Below are 18451 nucleotides of genomic sequence, written 5' to 3'. Positions count from 1 at the left end.
GTTCTACAGAGCTGGGATTTACTCAAAGTGACACACATTATTGGACAGAGCCTAGTGAGGTCGAATGGGTCCTCGCCGTCCTCGCCGTCCTCAGATCGAGTGCCACATCGTACCTCCACTATGGTCTTGCCATGTTGGCAGAACGGGATCGTCTGACTCCCGGGAATGAAGCCATGTGATTGTAGCGTCGCGGATGCATAGCCAATCCACTCAATCTCTTCCAAAGACAAGCTCTTGACATGGTTCTGGTCCATTGCTCGTGGAATCAGTACTGCTGAGATCAGGGGGGCCCTTTCCGCACTAGCATGGCAGGGTCACTTCGGGGTATCACCTATTGATGTGGGTTCGAGTGCTAATTAAATCCTGGACAGAAACCTGGGAGGTTCGGTGATTTTGCCTAGGAGGACTAGGAGAAGTTGTACATGCAAATCCGTCACGCGACTACTTAGTAACATTACTGAACTTCTTTTCACCGAGATATATACATTTTCGAGGACATTTCATGCAGGGAGAAGCCATCTGGTTGTGGATATGCTTCAGTGAACCCGTCAAATGATTTACAGTGTAGTGAAGGACCCCTTTTGCTGAAGGCTCTTGATTCGACCGAGCAGGAACTCCAATTGGCGGTAGGCGGCACCTGGGACGTACTGGGGGATTTCTGAGAGAACGTTAGTTATACATTGTCGAACAATAATAGGCTTGGGCGCGTGCTCACCGTGTCCAGAGCCGTAGACAGTGCTGAATGTCAACCCTCGCTCGGTGTGTGCTGTGCCCAAAATGCCAGCACCGGCGTCCGCTGTGTAGGGAGCCTGGGCTTCTCCATTGGCGTCTGCATCCAATGCGGCCGTGTATGGCACGAAAAGATGCTCAACCGGTGGTTTCTGGAATCCCTGTGCTCCGCCCCACGTCATGTTCTGGATGGTCGCCAAACTACCGTTCATGAAGAGCAGATAATCGTACCACCCGTGTCCGATGATCACATTCCGCGTACGGTCGATCACACTGGGAAGAGGGCCGAGGGCACTGGGGACGGACCCATCTCCCTCGGGGAAGACTCCATTGGTGCACGCTGCATAGTTGGTGGGAGGCACGTGGAGGGCTTTTTGGACCGCAGACTGATTGAAGTAGTCGTTTGGACCGCCTGCCAGGGAGGGGAATCCCATCTCGTCCCATAAGAAGGGACAGAAGTCAGTGAGATGATAGATGTTGAAGCATGGGTTGATGTAGGTGGCGGCCTTGACGATTTGGTCCCACACGTCACAGCCATCCTGGTTAGGATCCGGCGCAGTGGGGAAATCCTTGGGGGTGGAAACTTCAACGCAGCGTCCAAGAACTTGGTGTACCCGCACTGGTCGGCTTTCTTGTTGATCTCCGCCGTGAAGGTGTCATTCAACGAAAAGACGCGAGAAAAGTAGTTCAGGGCTGCCACGGCCGGAGCTAGATCCAAAGCTGTCAGTATCCGTCCAGGCAGGGGTGGACAGCTCGTTACCAACCGTATATCATTACACTGTCTTCGTTGATCGAAGGGTCGTTGATTTGAATCCCTTTCAGATTGTAGTGGGTGGTCTCGTTTCGATCTAACATCCCCGATGCGATATACGGGATGTATTGTCCCGCGTAGCTTTCTCCGGTGATGTAGACCTTGTAGCCCTGCATCCCAAATGTTTTGATGAAGTTCTTCCAGAAATCGTTGAACTGGTTAGCTACATCGATCTCGTTCTGCACGGTGGCAGGCCCTGGGGATAATCCCGTCCCCGCGGGCTGGTCAATGTACACGACATTGGTCAGGTTGGTCCATGAGTACGGATTCCGCACGGGCTCGTATGTGCCTGATTGCCACAGGAACGGGCCGTTTTCCTGGAGCAGACCATCCAATGAACTGCAGCCGGGGCCGCCGTTCAGCCAGATCGTAATCTATGGGAATGGTGAGTTGTTCGCTCCCACCGACCATCAGAAGAGAGAGTCATACCTCCTTATCCGCCGCCGGGTTCGTCGAGGGGAAGAACCAGAAGAAAAGACTGGAATTCCCATGCGGCGTATTGGGCAGAAGTCCCGCGTAGCTCTCGCCAATGTCGAAGGGAACTTGCGGGAAATGGGCTTCCATCGACGCGGAATTCTTCAACTTTGTTAGCCGCGCGAATGCCATTTCCAGGCCAAAGCACATACTCCTTGTCAGGTTGGTCAAATATTGCGGCTCTGTGGGAGCAACGGGAGCGCTCCTCTTGAAGACGTTTTTGGAGGGCTGGATGGCTGCGGCCTTTCGATGGGGGCTCTGCAGCGCAGCCACAGAAGCCACCAGCGGCAGCAACACGTGAATGAAATGCATGCTTGTATTGTCCGAGGAGACTCGAACTTTCCGAGGATCGAGTTAAATGTCGGGACTGAAGATCCAAGCTCCCCGGAGCTCCTCCTATTTATTCTGGAGCTGGCCGGATGTCCGGGGAGTGGAGAACCGAGCAGCGGCGAATAAAGTTGAAACGGGAAGTCTCATTTATTGTTTCCCCTAGCAATTGAGACATCGCTCCTCCGTCCTGCAGATCAGACGCTCTGCCCCGACGGAGCAGGCTGGAGCAGACCGGCCGTCCATCATAGCGCATCATGGGGTGTCCTCACGATTGGCTGCGATAAAGCGGGTCCCCGGATCGCTGCAACGTCGCGACGGGCAACTAGGAAGGTGGTTTTCTTACCCAGACGCTGGAAGCTGGTGCCCTCCGCGGCTAGTTATGTCCTGATCTGATATTGTATTTCCGTCTGGATGGTGCACATGCGATCGAAATGACGCTCCTGCAGCCCCTTGCACCGCCGAGGCTCTCCCGAGATTACCTCGATGCATTTGCTGATCTCTTACCCGAATGATGTTATCGCCACGATCCCAGAACTCTTGCTCTGCAAGGCAGCATCATTCTTTGCTCGCTACGAGTCGATCCATCAGAACCCATACCGTCTATTGAGACTTTCAAGCTTTGCTTAGAAACCGAATTAGATAATAAAAGGCTATCCAGACCCAAGCTGGCCTCGGAAGCCACTACGTAATATTTGTGACATGTCTAGTTTGGGATTGCAGACTGAATTGGTGGGAATTCTGGGAATTTAGCAGCCGGGTCTCGTGCATCAGCGGGATTTAAAGATCAAATCTAACGATATTAGTCAAATGTTCCTGATAGTTAGTTAGTTAACGAATTAACTAAAACCTTGGAAGAGGTGGGATTCTTGCTGGCCGTAGATGCCTTGTACGTAAGGAACCGAAGTCTTATCTAAGGCCTTCGAAATCCCGGCCAGGAGAAGTGGGCCCCTTGGGCCAAGGCAACTAAGCCTGAGACTAAAAGTAACTAACACGAAAGTTACTGCAATTAACTAGCTAAGACTTGCGACTCGAGACTAAACCGGCTAAACTCGGTGCGCGAGATCGACGGGCCAGTTCAAGTTCCGGGCGGCAATTAGGGCCCTTACGGTCGAGACACACCGTAACAAAAGGGTGCAGCAGGCTCGTAAAGCCTGATGAGGGGCTCAGTCCGTTGTCCATATACTCAAGGTCATAAAACGCTTTCCTATTGCCAAAGGAGGTTGTTCTCCAACCAGGAACCTGGATCAAGAGGGGGTGCGTGAATCCTAGCCCTTGTGGGTCTGAGGGGGTTGGGGACTCAGGAGGATCCATGCAATCCATACTCCGTATAAGCACAGAATCGTGGAGTGAAGAATTCCGACCTCGACTTTTGTGTTCATCATGCGCCCGGTAGTAAGCTCCTTAACACATGTACTTGCTCCGCCCTGAACACTAGCTACATGCACTTGGGGCTTACCACTTACTTACTCTGGAGTGCCCTTTTTCGGGACGCCACCACTATTTGCCCGATGGCGACCATTACCCTGCGATCGCGTATTCTTATTCGTAATCTGCACAACGACCCGCTCTCGACTCTCCCCAAGATTCTATAACCGGGCGCATGTTCATGGACTTGGCCAAGCTTCCTGTTCATCCTTGACGGCGCCAAGCATGATCAGCCTCCATAACTTTAACAGGATCGGGGCTGACATTCTCCACAACTCAAGGGGGCGTCAGGAAGATCGGCATCACCGTATTATGGGTTCTCTGGACGCCTCGTTCTTTCTCCAGAGTGGTCGAGGTGGGGAAAGAGGGTCGGTCGCAGCTTATCTGACAGGGCAGAGATAACTATCGCCATCAGCCACTCGGTTTCCACTAAAACATCCTGCACAGACTGGTCCCTGCCAGAATGGATTGCTTTGCTCGCCAATCACGCCATTGTTGGCCCCGATAACAACCAGAATGGACGAAAAGTCAGATCAAGACGCGTAGGACGCCCCCTCCCTCCGACTGGGTTTTAAATAGCTTCTAGAAAGATCAAATCGAATGTTCCCATTTTCTTTTTATCCTATCGCTTGAGGAGGCCGGTCTCTCAGCACCATGACGAGCGACATCACGAAAGAAGAGGCCACCAGCCCACCGGAAAAAGGAGGTTTCGACAATTCAGCCTCGGTCGTAGGGAGCGACGAACAACATGCCCAGGCCGGAGAACTGGGCTTCGAAGAGGCCACCCGGGGTGGGATGGGCCGGCATCTGGGCATCACGTCCACTATCTTCCTAATGTAAACGCTCTCTGGATTCTTTCGCCTCAAGAGGATGCTTTTGGTTAACAAGCACAGCGTCGGTCGGATTATTGGGGTGGGTATCTTTTCCACTCCCTCCTCCGTGACGGAGAGCGTGGGCAGCGTGGGGGCGGCAATGCTCTTGTGGCTTCTGGGCTTCCTTCTCGCTGCATCGGGTCTTGCCGTCTGGCTTGAGCTGGGGAGTATGCTCCCTCGTAGCGGAGGAGAGAAGGTCTTCTTGGAGGCCGTCTACACCAAGCCCAAGTTATTGGCCACGGTTGTCTTCGCGGTTCAGGCAGTGGCCTTGGGTTTCACTGGTATGTTCTGCGCGACGCTCACAGTCGTCGTCTCGAGCAATAAACCTCGTCCAGGAAGCTAACAGAAAGTGCGAAGCATCTGGCTGCGTTGTGTTCGCGTCCTATGTGGTCGTCGCCGCGGGTCATAAGGCAACGGAATGGGAGGAGCGAGGGATCGCCATCTCGGTCCTGGTATTTATCACCCTTCTCCATACTTTCTTCCCCAAGTGGGGTGTTCGCGGGATGGATGTCCTCGGTGTTTACAAGATTATCCTTTTATTGTTCATCGTCGTCACCGGCTGGGTTGTCCTCAGCGGGCGGATATCGAGCATTCCTGATCCGGAGGCCAACTTTCGCAATGCATTTGCCGGGTCAGCGACATCCAGTAACCTCTATGCTATTGGGCTATTCAAAGTCTTGAATTCGTTCAGCGGGTAAGTGGTGCGCCAGCTGGCCTAAAGGGGAACCTTGCGCTCACAGCCCACAAACAGCTGGTCAAATGCCGCCTATGTTGCCAACGAGATCCGCAACCCGATACGAACCGTGAAGATCGCCGCTCCGATCGGTCTTGGGATTTGCGGTGTCTTGTATATGCTCGCCAATGTCGCGTACTATTCGGCGGGCACGAAGGAGGAGATTGCTCACAGTGGCACAACCGTGGCGTCCTTCTTCATGGGCAAGGTGTTCGGTCCTGCAGCCGAGAAGGCATTGAGGTAAGAAGCATCCCCTTCGAACAAAGTTGCCACCGGATCATCATACTCATGCAGAGAACAGTGCTCTAGTCGCGGTGTCCGCGTTCGGGAACGTGTTGACGATCACCTTCGCACAGTCTCGAGTGAATCAAGAACTTGCCAAAGAAGGCGTTATTCCGTTCCCCAAGTTTTGGGCTTCAAGCTGGCCGTTTGGGTCTCCGTCTGCCGGACTCCTGCTGCATTTCATCCCGTCCTTTATCGTGATCATCGCCATTCCTTTTGGTGATGCCTATGACTTCATCATCGACCTGGAGGGTTATCCCTCCAGTGTCATCTATTTCTTTGTCGTTGCGGGGCTATTCTATCTCCGGTGGTCTGCCCCAAACATCCATCGGCCATTCAAGGTATGGTGGCCTGTGGCAGCTTTCTTCATGTTGGGCCAGGCTTTCCAGCTTGTAGCCCCGTTTATTCGACCTCCAGGTGGAAAGGGCGATACGTCCTTGCCGTACTGGCTCTCTTCCGTTGTCGGAATTGTCATTCTGGTTGCCGCTGTGGTGTACTGGGCTGTATGGCAGTTGGTTCTGCCGGCCATCGGGGGTTATCGGCTGGTCCCAGAGCACGAAGTCCTCGCGGATGGTACCACGGTCGTCACCTACAAAAAGACAAAATAGAAAGCCGAAGTCGTGAACAGAACTTTAGAATAATACGAGTCCTTCAGCGCATTATGGAATCATCAGAGCAGTAGCAATTCGCTGTTTTTCTTTCGTAGAGTTCCTCGTGCCCTCACGACTACCATCTGGTCTACGATAACAGCGAAGTCCTCAGGTGCCTTGTCTATCTGAAAGGGAAGCACATTATATGAGACAGAATGCCTTCCACCCTTATCTTGGCCTACCAATCTTACAAGCGGAGCCGTCACTGCCAACGTCATGAGATCCATGACGCGAGGTTGATTTTCTAAGCGCGCTCATAGGCTAGCTCATTGCAACCATGTGGCTTGACCGGGAGACAAATCAGAATCCAGGACAGGTCATACCAGAGTAGCCAATTTTAAGCCAAGTCGTGGTTGGCAAAGCCAGCTGTGCCTACTATGGTCTACAGTGTCCTATCCCTAAAGGGAGGGTTAGCTTATTCGTGAAGGGGGAACCACCTAGACACCATATGCAGAATAGTACTAAGTAGCAGCTACCGCAAGTGGAATGTTTGAGTAAACGCAGACGAAGTAAGGAGGCCAGTGAAAACAGAGCTATTGATCTTTCTTTCTTTTTTCTTTTTGAAATCTACGAGGACGAACTCGTCTATTTTCCAGCTCACCCTGTTACTCTCGAGCCTCTTCTTCGACTCGACAATTGACAATGCAACCGTAAATTCCATCATCCAATGTCAACTTCCAGCCTTTGTACTGCAATCCAATACTCGGAAATGCATCAGGATCACTCAAAGTGACCAAAAGCGCAACTTGAAGACGTTGGGTACCTTTTATACCTTTTACGGCCTCCAAGGGCTTTCCGCTCGGCTGCCAGTCAAAAGGATGGGCTCGTTATCGGAATCAACGAGGAGGACATCTTCATGCCTGACTCCGAATTTGTCGACTAGGTAGATCCCAGGCTCCGAAGTGAAGGTCATGCCAGTTTTAAGCCAAGCTCCGGTATTCCCCTTGTTTAAATAAGGACTTTCATGAGCTATGAATGGTCGGTCAGTTTCACCGAGAAGGCAGAATCTCATCAGACATGACTAGCACATAAGGGGCTAACCATGACAGAAATCCACTCACCTTTGATTCCAATTCCGTGCCCGACACGATGTGTAAATGCTTCTCCATAGCCAGCTTGGGAGATTACATCTCGGGCAGCTATGTCTACCATGGCGGCAGTCGAGTTCTCCCTCATTTGGTGTATAGACATTGTTTGTGCCTCAAATACAATGTCCCATACCTAGCATCAATTAGATGATTGCCGGTGTCGTGAGTGTATTGACTTACTCTCAACTTCTCTGCGATATGCGATGGAGTCCCTTGGTCCTGCGCCGGCTCTGGAAAAAATGGCGGGAAAAAGGTCCGGCAGATATCGGAAGAATAGCCATATAAATGGGCCCTGTTCTCACGTTAGGAACTCAAGCAAATTTTACTGGGGCTTAAAGGTTGATACCCCACGTCTATCAACACAAACGTCTCGGCTTCCAAAACCTTCGACCCGTTCGTTCCACCGTGTGGATTGGATGCATTTTCGTCTGTTCCGCATCAGAAAGGTTGGCAAAAATAATCTGGAGACTGGTTTCCTACCGAACAGAACAATATCAAAGAACGGGTCCAAACCAGCCGCTCTCAGGGCATCATCCAAAGCATTCGCAATTTGAGTCTCCGTCAGTCCCGGGTATAAGCCTGGATAGTATATCGTCCATTAGCAGGAGGGACTCGAAGCACACAACAGAGCAAGATCTTAACATTTTCGCATCTGACGCACTGCTTCCACGGTGCCTGTGTTGACTGCTCGCAGAATTGCGACTTCTTTGGAAGTCTTGATTTGTCGCACTTCTTCCACACGGCCTTTGAGACCTGTTATTTCGAACCCTGCATTCCCCAGGCCTCTTTGGATGAAGTCACGCATTTCCTCATCCACCATCAGCCGGGGACGTCGATCCAGTTGGTGAAAGACATCTGATGTCTGAAGGGTCTCGTATGGGTTCCAGTGCTCTTCCCAAGGAACAATTTGGATCTCATCGACAAAGGGCATTCCAAGAAGCCGAGCTCGCTCGGCCTCGAAGAGAAGGGCAGAGGAATGAGGTATTTGCCTTGACTCGCTCTTCAATCGCGTCGTAAACTGGAACCACGACCATCAAGAAGGGCCGTTCCTCTGGCTGTTCTTTGATGTGAGTTCCTCCTCCGTGGTGAGTATCATCGGGATTGGACCGTTCCACTTACCTCCCATACCTCCCATTCAGGCTGGCTCACGTTGGCGTAGTACTTGAAGGTATACCCCGGCTCCACAACAAACGCGTCCACATCCTCTGCAACAAGCGCCTGGGCCAGTCTATCGCGCCTATTCTCGAATTCCGGGACATCGATCGGTGCAACGTCTTTTAGGAAAGGCAGCCCAGTCTCCAGGAGGTTACGTTTCGCACATGCTCCAAATTCAGCCAGAGGATCACGAATAGCATCTTCTTCGGGGAGAAGACGCAATCCCCGGTCATTGAAAAGGGAGGAGAATAGCGAAGAACGATATCCTGTAGCGACCAAGCCGCATCCCATCAGAGTAACAATAAGAAGCCGCGTCCATGGGGATTTCCGGCTCTTTGTGGGTTCAAGACGGGGAGGCCCTCCGTCCCTTCCTGTTGGGAGTGTAATTTGAGCATCCCGATAAGCTTAGGAGGGGAAAAGAGAGTCTCCGAGAACACAGAGTTTGGAAGCGAGGCAGTCTAAGCGACGAAGCTTATCAGCCTCGTTCTGACCTTCCTTCACTGCGCTTCCGCATTTCCAACCGCGCCTTAGCGTCAAACTTACGCTGCAAGCTAATTTGGCGTCGGCAAGGATTTTGACCCCGCATTAGCAGCCGACTGGGTGAAGCCATTGCCAGCGACAATCTCTGTCGAATCATGTTGTCCTGGGATTGTGCGCCCGTGCATGTCCAGGCCGCCCAATGGACTTGTATAAAAGGGCTGCACGGGCGCGATCAAGCGAAGACCATGTTGAGCCTTAAGCTTCAGCAGCAATGAATGAATCCATCTCGCCCAAGTCGCACGACCGCCAGGGGTCCGATTTTCCGCCTCAGGAAAGACAGGAGACACCGGAGGAGCAGAAGAAGGCGGGGACGATCATAGAGTCTGACGAGGTTGCCAGAGGAGAACAAGATGGGATCGCAAGGGGCTACTCGCGCCTGTCCATGGTCATGATGGTCGTCTTCAGCGGTCTTGCAATTGGATCAGATGGATTCAACGCTTCGATCATTGGGAATATCGAGCTCCTCATGCAAGTCATCTACCCCGATACTTTGACCACCGCGGTGGCCTCCCGCCTGTCAAACGCGTTTATGGTCGGCATGATTATTGGTATGCTTGGGTTTGGCTATATTTCCGATAAACTCGGTCGCAAGACCGGGGCGGTGCTGACGACCACCATTCTGGTGCTGGGCATTGCCTTGAGTGCCGGTGCCAGTGGGGTCAACGAAGATGGGATGTTCTGGATGCTGATTGTCGCCCGCGGAATTGCTGGCGTTGGCGCTGGAGGGTGAGTGCCGTCCTGTGTCTCTTTATCGGGGAGCTCTTGAGCTAAATTATAACCAGCGAATATCCTGTTGCAGGCGCAGGTGCAGCCGAAGCAACAGACGAAGTGCCCGGGACGCGCAAGAGACGAGGATTCATCTTCGCTATGATTGGAGACCTGTCGGCTTCCCTAGGGTTTGCTTTCGGTGCCCTTGTACCGTTGCTTCTGCTGCTGTGCTTTCATCAACAGGTTCGCCACTACGAAGCAGTCTGGCGAGTATCGCTCGCCATGGGAGCCATCGCTCCCCTTTCCATCTTTTGGTTCCGTTACCGAATGGTGGTGAGTACGGCATATCAGAAAAGCTCGATGAGGAAGCAGCGCATCCCCTGATTTGCTTGTCCTCAAGAAATACTGGCGTCCATTGCTTGGCTCTTGTGGCTCGTGGTTCATGTAAGTTCATGCTGTGGGGATTGTTGACAGGCATTCTGGTTGCTGACGATCTAAAGCTATAACTATATCTCGTACCCATTCGGCCTCTTTTCCTCGACCATTGTCGGGCGGGTAAATCCTTCCTCGTCTCTTGCTCTTACCATGGCTTGGGGTACATTAATCAATTGTTTCTATATCCCAGGGGCCTTCATCGGGGGTTTCTTGTCTGACAAAATAGGTCGCCGCCGCACGATGGCACTGGGCTTCCTGCTACAAGCGATCCTTGGATTTGTCCTAGGGGGAGCACTTGGCCCCATTCAAACGAATCTTCCGCTCTTCATCGTCCTCTATGGAATTTTTCTGACTTTGGGAGAAGTTGGGCCGGGGTCTACCATCGTATTGACGGCGAGTGAGAATTTCCCCACCGCAGTTCGTGGACACGCGGTTGGCTTTGCGGCCGCATGGAGCAAGGCCGGGGCTGCCATTGGGACACAGGTCTTCAAACCAATCTTGGCCAGCTGGGGTGATGATGAGAGCCGTGGCACGCAAGCAGTGTTCTTGATTGGGTCGGGCTTCGCCGTGTTAGGGGCCCTCCTAGCATGGTTTGTGCTTCAGGATAGCAGCAAGGTGCTTGACCACGGGGACCAGGAGTGGAAAGATTATTTGGAATCTCATGGCTACACCAACATCGAATGGGGTATCGACAACCCCTCCCTGGAGCCCCAGGAAAAGAAAGTATAAAGGGCCTTCGAGTCAATATTGGAATCTTTACATTATATATAACAAGGTCAAAAGCTAGAGAATCTCATTCTAGATTGAATCGTATTTATGAACTTACGATCCGCAATTTGAAGGACCCCCATTCCTAAGTGAAATGTATGAAGACAGAATTGGAGAAATCCATGTCGTATTGTATTACAATGAAGCTAAGTATTTAGATGGTATGATAAATAAAAGGTAAGCGAGTGACATAGTCCATGGAATAGGCACCCCAGGTGGACTGGAAAACCCCTTTGTCTTGAGCCATGCACTGTTTGTATGCTTGACACCATAGCAGATGCAGGGTCCTGGGCGCTTAGAGAAGCGAGCCGAATGAAACACAAGGGATGGCGACGCCAACGAGGTTTCCATTCTGGGAATCTGTGAGCTTAAGGATTCGTATTGGAAAGGAGGAACAAAGACACCTACCGCTTCGGAGCTGGTGTCCTGGCAGCAAGCAACGTTTTGCTTGCACTTTTGCGATAGAGCCTCAGTGATGGCTCCACTGCCACCGAGGATGGCAGCAGGGACATCGATGGGGACATCGCTGCACTCGCCAAACAGACCGAAGTCACCTATTTCATTCCGTTTTAGCTTCCTTCATATAGTACTCCGAATTCAGACTTACCTCCAGCTCCAGCGTTGGGGACAAGCCCAGAAAGGATTCCCTTGGCCTGTTGAAAACGTCAGAAAGAACAGAGAAGTAGGGAAAGAAACTGTTGCATACGATGCTAGTGGAATCGCCCGATTTGTTGGAACGGTTGCAGCACTTGACCTGGAGGTTCTGGCCACACTTGTTTTGGGTCTGGCCGAGGAGCTGACCGAGCTGCTTCTGGCTGTCGTCCTTGGCCCCTCCTGGCAGGGCGGCCGCAGTGGCCGCGAAGAAGATAGTGGCAGCGAAGAATTTCATTGTGGATAGTTGGGAAAGGTTGCAAATGGCTAATGCTGTGAGAAAGGGGATTTCCGTCTTTTGGCCTTGAGAGTGAAGCTTGCGATGCTAGATCGATGCAGTGGAAATGTTGAGGCTTTTATACCCTCGATTGTGCCTCGGTCACCTATCAAGGTCACCTATCAAGCCGGGGCAGACGCTTCTGGGCCCTCCCAGCTCTGCACGAACTCGGTCGTCTTTTTTTCTTTTTCTTTGCTCTTCTTCTCAAATCCAAGTTTGTATAGAAGGTGTGGTTCTACATACGGTCGCAATCATCAATAGCTTGGTTGATCTTCGTGTTTGTGGATGCGGTAGATAATTGCTTCTTCCTGCCTGCATATTATTGCCAAAGGTTCTGTTTGACACGAATTCTCCTGCCGATCACCCCGAGTTTTGGCGCTGGGGAAGCTTTGGTTACACAATGGCGCCCAGGGTGTTCATGCTCTGTGGATATTGGGATCGTCGACCCCGTCCTTTCAAAATGGGGATTTTGGATCAATCAACTCAGCTCCAATGCAGGAGAATGCACGAGGCTGCCGCCACGAGGCCCTGCACACGCTGGCGCTGGCGACGCTTGCCATTTCGGGGATGCTAGTTCACGGGCATGTTACACGATCCAAGTCTTTTTTTTTCATCTTGATCGCATACAAGGCAAAAGAAATCACTAAATACGCATGAAAGATGCACCTCGTCACATATCGGGGGTGATTCAGCTACAGGTTTGTGAATATACAAATCGCCCCAGCCACGTATATGGCGATCAAGATGGGTGGTAGGACAGCTCACAGTGCATTGGGAAGGAATCGTCGGGCTTCTGCGCAAGTCCAGCTACTCTGCCATGGCACCTGCAGAGCATATAGAACGCGCCAAAATGGACATTCAGTTCTCTTTCTAAGGACAGTGAATGATAAGGATTCATTTTCCAGTTGGTGATATTTGCGTCTTTCAACTCCAAGTTTGTTCGAATGGGGTTGCCAGGGGCTCCCCTCATGGTGCCTCAAGGAATGGGAAGGGGAGAGACCATAGTCCTTGATAGACCTGGGTTTTAGTGCATGTCACTCCTATCTTTGCCCTTTCCAGTCCCTCATCCTAGGCCTCTGCTGATTCTAGTGCACGGTGCTTTTTGTTTCGTCCAGATCAACACACCCAAGGCCATTCGCGACAGTAAGCGCAAGAAAATCAAAATAATGGAAGAAGCCTGGTCTAGGTCTCTTAGAAAGGGCTCTTCGTCTACGCATGATGTGGAAGACGAGCCCGAGCTCAATCAGAGTGACTATTCATCACTTGAATAATTTGAATTGCACCCCAAGGGGCCCCTTGATCATTCCTTATGCTGCCATCGTCATGGAGTCAATATCGTATACCGCATTGATTGTGGAGCAATCATTTCCAAGAGGCCAGGAGCTTCGACCAAGACGAAGTGGGTCACCACACAAAGAACAGGACTCCGATAGAACGCAACTCATGGCATCTACGGACTTCAGTAAGGAATTTGCTAACGTCCGGGGAAGACTGACGATTTGTTCGGCTCAACTCCGACTTGTCCCTTGCATCCTCGATCGAACCTGAAATCCTCCACCAATCCTATGTCGCGCCGCTGGTGGAACTGTTGATCTACGCACGCCTGGCAAAAATTCCCCGTGAGACCCAGCCCGAACAAATAAGCAACACAAAGCATTGATCCGGTTATTGGCCCTGCCTTGACTGTCCTGGATGTCACAAGGCACATCCATGCGATGACTGCACAGTGACAAAGCCGCAGGCAACATGCCAAGATGCATCTCTCTGGAATAGATTAACTTGAGCAGGGCCTTTACACATGATACTCAGGCATCATCGGGCATAAATATTTCCTAAATAGTACTACAGGGGCAATAGCTGAAGGGGGTTGTGTTGTCACCCTAACAATAATAATTCTTTCTCCAAGTTTCTACCGAGTCCATTGAAATGAAATACAGAGCGGACATAGTAATACAAAATTTCCACATAATATGATAGGTAACAATTCTAGGAGCTCCCACACACAGTCATGCAAATAATAGATAGCTGATAATGAGTTAAACTCCGGGTAAGCGTAAGGCGCTGTACTCAAAGCAAGTAGCTCTAGCAGACTCAACTCATTGTATAACTCTCGAACATCTCAGCCCCAGATATCTTTATCATTTCGACGGGCCTTATGAACACAATACCTTCATATAGGTACTGAAGTTGCTCTAAGTCAAGTACAGCGGCACTTAGTTTACTTCCGCTACCATCATACAGAATTTTAACCATCTTTACATCTACACAATGAGATTGGGGTCTACTCGATGGCAATCTTGCATTCTAGGATACTTGGCTATAGACTTCGCTTTTGGTATCATCGAATAAAGTCTCCCAAACCCCATCTTGCCAAACATCCTTCTTCTTTCCAAGGGCTACTATTCCCCCAAACAGAAAAATAGATAAGCAGCAAATTTTTCAACCTATATAGAGCTTCGGGAATAAACAAGCCTCTCTGGTTTAGGTAGCTTCGCATCTCTCATAAGTCAGCTGTTCATTGAGATAACTGTCTTGTATTAGTTCAAGCCTCTACAATCATAGAGGCATATATTCCCACCTTTGAGATCCTTCTTCTGCTCAGCACTTCGCAACAGCTGGGCGTCCACGCCACATAACTTCGAATATTGCCTTATAGACTGTATAATCAAGGCAGTTGACGATTTCAACGCCATCGATTGTAATCCCACAAAAGAATAGAGTGAGAAGTTGGAACTTCTGCATACCACTTCCAGATCCACTCTGCATTGATGAGATTTGCCACAGATCCCAGCTAGAAGATGTACTATATAAGGCGCGCCTGGGCATATCTGCACTTCATGTAGGGATATAGTAGTCTTTTAACCCAGCTAATGGAACATTAGCCCAGGGATGCTCCTTCACAAGGTTGCCGAATGCTTGCGCTTGCGTGAAGGGCGGGTGAGGCGAGGCGGAGATCGAGCGAGTACTTCATTAACGGTTTCCATCTTGGGAGTTATTTGAAAAAGAGATGGCTGTGGCGGCTGAGAAATGATCAATGTGATTCGCCAGGAAGGTTGTGGTAGGATGAAGTACAGCTAGTGAATGGTATTCCACAGACCCCCCGGCAGAACATGGTCTGTACAGTGTTGCGGAGGACTGACGGTATTAGAATAAGGGGCAAAAGTCCATGTGCATACCGCTTCACCTACCCCGGCAAATACTTACGTATATTCCTGGTTACATATCCTACACCACCAATCCCGATTGGATCGTACTAAAATTCAATATACTGAATAATCAGTTTTGTATACAGAGTCCCCTTTCTGAATATTTCGTATAATAGCCCTGGTTCGCCTACAATCTATCCGTCCTTCTTCCCATACTTATATTAACATATCAATCTTCGTCAGGTCTAACGCATCCCATACAACATGAATACACTCTTTGAAATAGGCCCGATCCTCTTTAGATCTTCCCATCTACATAAGGAAAATTTTAACACTTCAGTATATTCCAGACGGGTTTAATAGCGTTAAGATCAGGCGAGTGTTACAGGCCAATCTTCAACGTACATCCCATGCTCTTGAACTAAACTTGTATATCTTTCGCTATATGGAGCTTTGTGTTATCTTGCTAGAATATCATTCCAGGCCGATAGCGATCGAGGCACGGGGGGAGCTGTCAAAGGAAAAATAAGAGTGTAGAGGTGGTTGTTAGGGTGATGGCAATGGGGCCGAGTGCACACAGACTTTTTCGCGGGTGTATTAGTTACTAGGTCATTAACTAACTACCTATTCAGGCCGCTTTAAGTAGTTTTGTGGGGGAACCCGCATCTCCCCACTTTAGAACCATAGTAGCCCGGAAACACCATGGCATATTTACTCCAGAGCCAAGTGGGGTCGAAGCAGAGTTGCGGGGACATCTCCAGGGCTGCAGGATTCTCCGGGGCCCTCTCCGGATCCTGTGCAATGGATTCAGCCTAAATTAAGGGCGGGGCTAGCTTTTCGTCTTCAGGTTTCGGGGTAGGCATGTTCGTCATAAATTCCTCTCTGGCTCCTCCAAGCCTACTACCGCCAATGCAGATCTCTTGTGAATCAGAAATCCATCATGCGATTTCTTTGGTTCGCACTCGGCACCTTGGCTGCCAGTGCGACTGCGAGTTCAGGGAACTCAACCACAAATAAAGGCTTGCGCATTCAGCATGGGTTTGAGACGATCTTGGTTCAGCCTTTCGGATATGACGGAATCCGAGTTCGTGCTTGGCCTTTTCGACCCCCGTCGGGTCGAGAGATTTCTTTTATTTATGATCCTCCCCTTGAAGGCCCGGAAGATGGCCAGGCCCATGGCATGAGCTTTGATACGGCATCCATTGGGAACAAGTCAGAAGAGCTGCGGAATGGCAATATCGTGGTTAGAACCTCTGGCTGGGAGGTAGTACTGGGGGCTATCGCCTCGCTTTTTACCGGGTTGAGGATAACGGCACCGAAACCTTGCTCACGAATGAATATGCACCTCTCAAGTCGATCAATCCTCGGTATTATTCCTGGAGTGGTCCTGGGAGCGAGTTCGAAGCTGAGTTCTCATTCTCGACCACCCCTGACGAGCAAGTCTACGTGAGCTCCCCTCCCTGCTTTTTTTAGTGTTTGTTCTTCTCTTGTCTCCTCGCCTCTCTTTCAAGAACTAATCCTCCGATTCGGTGCACAAGGGTACCGGCACACAACAAGACCATTTGATCAACAAGAAAGGATCGGTCATTGACTTAGTAAACTTCAATTCGCACATCCCAGCGCCCGTATTCATGAGCAATAAAGGATACAGTTTCATCTGTAGGTCATGGTCACTTATTACATGGCAATGGGACTAATTCAGCCCTCGAACAGGGAACATGGCGTCAACCGGTCGAATGGAGTTCGGTCCTCTACGCAATAGGTTCACGTCAGATGCTGCGACAGTAGTCGACTATGTGATTGTGGCATCCAAACCAGGGGATTATGACACTATTCAGCAACGACTTTCTGCCTTGACGGGCCGTGCCCCTGTTCCTCCCGACTGGTCATTGGGTTATATCCAATCCAAACTCCGGTACGAGAATCAAACGGAGGTCGTGAGCCTGGCGAAGGAATTCCAGTCACGTAATATTCCGGTATCGCTCATCGGTATGGCCTGTGCCTTGCACTACATGGGGCAGAGCGTTGCTAATTCTCTACCCAATAGTGATTGATTACATGTCATGGGCCCACGAAGGGGACTGGGCGCTGGATCCCGCGCTCTGGCCTGATGTGGCAAGCATGGCTCAACAAGTGAAGAATCTCACCAATGCTGAGATGATGGCCTCGCTATGGCCCGACGTCGGCGATGATAGTGTCAACTACCTCGACATGATGGCTCAAGGCTTTCTTTCTGCTACTCGGTCTGGTCCTGGCACTACTGATTCATGGAATGGATCATATGTGCGGAATTACGATGCCACCAACCCAGAAGCCCGGCGATTCCTATGGAACACCCTCAAGAAGAACTACTACGATAAAGGGATCAAAAATTTCTGGATCGACCAAGCTGATGGCGGTGCTCTTGGCGAGGCATATGAAAATAATGGGCAAAGTACCTACGTGGAGTCCATTCCATTCCCTCTTCCGGATGCATTGTATGCAGCTGGAACGCAAAAGAGTGTCGGAAAGCTGTATCCCTGGGCCCATCAGCAGGCTATCGAGGAAGGCTTCCGAAACACCACGGGCACCAAAACGGGCGCCCCGTGCGACCACATCTCTCTCAGTCGCTCTGGATACATTGGGTCGCAGCGCTGGTGCTCGATGATCTGGAGCGGAGATACGACTTCTGTATGGGAAACGCTTAGTGAACAGATCGCCAGTGGGCTCTCTGCTGCAGCCACGGGCTGGGGTTGGTGGACCCTGGACGCCGGGGGGTTCCAAGTCGACCCCACGGTTTGGTGGAGCGGCAATATCGACACTGCCGAGTATCGAGAACTCTATCTCCGCTGGTTCCAATGGGCGACATTCTTGCCTTTCATGCGCACACACGGCTCCCGGGCATGTAATTTCCAAGATGCCTATACGTGTGCGAATGAGCCCTGGTCCTACGGAGCTGAGAATACCCCGACTCTCGTGTCCTACATCCATTTGCGATACCAACTCGCCAAGTACCTCCAGGCTATCTTCCAGCAATTCCACCAGACCGGTCGCATGATCATGCGCCCTCTCTATATGGACTTTGGGACATCCGACCCGCGTGTGTCTGAATGGACTCGGCGCAATATCAATGCCACCACGCAGCAGTACATGTTCGGGCCACGGCTTCTTGTGGCGCCCGTGACTCTTCCAAATGTCACGGAGTGGTCTGTTTATCTTCCTCAGCCGAGGGGCGAGAGTTCTCGGCCATGGACGCACTGGTGGACCAACCAGACTTTCGAAGGAGGGCAATATGTCAATATCTCGGCCCCTGTTGACCAGATCCCCCTTTTCCATTTGGGCTCTCGAGCTGATATTTTCGATGGGAAAGTCTTCTCTTAAGGCAGTTTGAGAACAAC

The 18451-nt window shown here is 50.9% G+C and overlaps 6 protein-coding genes across 6 annotated transcripts; 3 read left to right on the top strand and 3 right to left on the bottom strand.

The window, feature by feature from the left end:
• Positions 1-557: 557 nt before the first annotated feature.
• On the bottom strand, positions 558-2326 carry cpdS (uncharacterized protein; the record flags this gene model as incomplete). Its single annotated transcript, XM_058477033.1, has 5 exons — positions 558-658; positions 716-1268; positions 1325-1437; positions 1494-1914; positions 1970-2326. The coding sequence occupies 5 exons, from the start codon at positions 2324-2326 to the stop codon at positions 558-560; spliced, it is 1545 nt and encodes a 514-aa protein (XP_058329923.1).
• A 2097-nt stretch (positions 2327-4423) lies between these two features.
• Positions 4424-6264, top strand: N7468_007736 (uncharacterized protein; the record flags this gene model as incomplete). Its single annotated transcript, XM_058477032.1, has 5 exons — positions 4424-4605; positions 4663-4922; positions 4999-5335; positions 5393-5614; positions 5676-6264. The coding sequence occupies 5 exons, from the start codon at positions 4424-4426 to the stop codon at positions 6262-6264; spliced, it is 1590 nt and encodes a 529-aa protein (XP_058329922.1).
• An 817-nt stretch (positions 6265-7081) lies between these two features.
• Positions 7082-8918, bottom strand: N7468_007735 (uncharacterized protein; the record flags this gene model as incomplete). Its single annotated transcript, XM_058477031.1, has 7 exons — positions 7082-7275; positions 7368-7527; positions 7575-7686; positions 7741-7822; positions 7875-7973; positions 8052-8394; positions 8514-8918. Coding segments are annotated over 7 exons (1395 nt in total), but the record flags the coding sequence as incomplete, so codon positions are not given.
• Positions 8919-9300: 382 nt separating this feature from the next.
• N7468_007734 (uncharacterized protein) lies at positions 9301-10961 on the top strand (the record flags this gene model as incomplete). The annotated part of the gene is made up of 5 exons (XM_058477030.1): positions 9301-9815; positions 9872-10130; positions 10198-10241; positions 10298-10392; positions 10459-10961. The coding sequence occupies 5 exons, from the start codon at positions 9301-9303 to the stop codon at positions 10959-10961; spliced, it is 1416 nt and encodes a 471-aa protein (XP_058329920.1).
• A 334-nt stretch (positions 10962-11295) lies between these two features.
• N7468_007733 (hydrophobin family protein) lies at positions 11296-11889 on the bottom strand (the record flags this gene model as incomplete). Its single annotated transcript, XM_058477029.1, has 4 exons — positions 11296-11352; positions 11409-11554; positions 11608-11653; positions 11707-11889. 4 exons carry the CDS (start codon positions 11887-11889, stop codon positions 11296-11298), a joined length of 432 nt encoding a protein of 143 aa, XP_058329919.1.
• Positions 11890-16014: 4125 nt separating this feature from the next.
• N7468_007732 (uncharacterized protein) lies at positions 16015-18434 on the top strand (the record flags this gene model as incomplete). Its single annotated transcript, XM_058477028.1, has 5 exons — positions 16015-16317; positions 16380-16520; positions 16613-16733; positions 16788-17063; positions 17122-18434. 5 exons carry the CDS (start codon positions 16015-16017, stop codon positions 18432-18434), a joined length of 2154 nt encoding a protein of 717 aa, XP_058329918.1.
• Positions 18435-18451: the final 17 nt, after the last annotated feature.

This window comes from Penicillium chermesinum, assembly GCF_028974085.1.
Source record: "Penicillium chermesinum strain IBT 19713 chromosome Unknown utg000005l:1.0-4115287.0:1.0-4118363.0, whole genome shotgun sequence".
NCBI lineage: Eukaryota > Fungi > Ascomycota > Eurotiomycetes > Eurotiales > Aspergillaceae > Penicillium > Penicillium chermesinum.
The sequence above is the reverse complement of the archived record's forward strand: the minus strand, read 5'-3'. Positions and strand labels throughout refer to the sequence as shown.